The sequence below is a fragment of the Aplysia californica genome, unplaced genomic scaffold (assembly GCF_000002075.1).
Source record: "Aplysia californica isolate F4 #8 unplaced genomic scaffold, AplCal3.0 scaffold00872, whole genome shotgun sequence".
Taxonomy (NCBI): domain Eukaryota; kingdom Metazoa; phylum Mollusca; class Gastropoda; order Aplysiida; family Aplysiidae; genus Aplysia; species Aplysia californica.
Genome location: NW_004798142.1, coordinates 267,456 through 269,077, shown reverse-complemented (window position 1 = coordinate 269,077; position 1,622 = coordinate 267,456). Strand labels below are relative to the sequence as shown.

Below are 1,622 nucleotides of genomic sequence, written 5' to 3'. Positions count from 1 at the left end.
TTCTTCTTCTTCTTCTTCTTCTTCTTCTTCTTCTTCTTCTTCTTCTTCTTCTTGAGCCATCGCCCTGTTGTTACACTATGTTGTTGTCTACTGTCTACCCTTCAGGCATTTGGCATACTTTGTTGCTGCTGGATATCACAGACGCGATTCGGAACGTTTCTGACCCCGACGTCGTGGTACATTGGCAGGTAAGGCCAGGAAGTAACCAGAGAAATAGCTGTGTTCATGAAAACAAAACTGTCACAAATTAATAACTCTCTAAAAAGGACATCGTACTCACATGATAATTAATATAGGCCTATGCCCGAAGGGAAAGATGGAGCGACCCAAATCAGACCTTACAACGAGTTTCCTGTCAAACATCTATTTTCCTTATCTCCCCTCCTTCGATTTTGTGTTTATTTCTCTCTTTTAATAGCTCTAATCTTCGGCACTTATACGACCTTATTGTGTTGCAAGTGCCATAAAACCTACTACTTGTCAAACTAATCTAAAATCCAATATTGTAATAATAATTGCATGTATTTAGAGCTTATCCACGCTCTACAGCAAGCTCTATACACTGTACAACCAACCATAATTACACCAGCAGACCCTAGAAGACTCAGAAACATTCTAATAATAATAATAAATAATAATAGATAGCATTTGTATAGCACATGTCCCCACTCAAAGGCTGGCTCTATGCGCTTTACACTTTAATCTCGGCTTCCAGGGGAAGCATACACTGCAAGCTGAGGATTGCCTTTCTCTTTTTTTCCTAGGTGATGAACGTCCGCAGGTCCTACCCGGCCCAAAGAGGTGATGTCGTGCACGAATACCTACCTCCCGTCCCGAGAAAGGCGGAGGACACGAGAACGTTCCTGCTGCTGGTGCTGAGACAATCGTCCAGGGTGGATGCTCGAGCTGTGTGGCTTTACACTGGTGGTCAGTGCAGCATGGGGACGGAGCACAGGTGAGGGGAGGAGGAGGGGAGGGGAGGGGAGGAGAGGGGAAGGGGAGGAGAGGGGAAGGGGAGGAGAGGGGAGGGTATGAGGCTGGTAATGAGTTTGTCACACCTCGGAGGAGTGAACGACCAGGATGTGCTTCATCTACACGTCAACTGTCACAGAGCTAGGCTAGTTTCGGTGAGCGTTTTACGGCACTTGCAACACAACAAGGTCATTTAAGTGCGGTAGATTAGAAGTGTTACAAGAGAGTAACAAGCATAAAACAGAAGGAGGAGAGATCAGGGCGATAGATGTTTGATAGGAAAGAAGGAGCAAACCACACCAAAGCACCCGCCAACCACCCACATCCCTGCCGAAGATGTGAGGTGTTACAATTAGAAATTAATAAACATGAAAAATAAAGAGAGAGTAGGACGACACATGGTATGATAACAGAGAAGGAGCAAATCACAACTTTTGGGGGGAAAAGAGAGAGGTGCGCGGGAAGAAAGAGGAAGCTGGAAACAGACAGACAAAACGAAAGGTTTGGTAAACAAAGCATATTAATAAATGTATACATATACATAATTTATTTTGTGGTAAGAGTTTTGCAGCACTTGCAACACAATGAGGTCATTAAGTGCCTAGGATTACAGGTGTTAGACGAGAGTAACAAACACATAAATAGAGAAG

The 1,622-nt window shown here is 44.2% G+C and overlaps 1 protein-coding gene across 1 annotated transcript in view; it reads left to right on the top strand.

Annotated features, from left to right (window-relative positions):
* Positions 1–61: 61 nt before the first annotated feature.
* Positions 62–1,622, top strand: part of LOC101855679 — a 3,579-nt gene continuing 2,018 nt past the window's right edge. The window contains exons 1-2 of the mRNA XM_005110303.3: positions 62–188; positions 765–955. Coding sequence (XP_005110360.1) covers positions 78–188; positions 765–955 — 302 coding nt within the window. The 5' untranslated portion in view covers positions 62–77. The remainder of the gene's footprint in view (positions 189–764; positions 956–1,622) is intronic.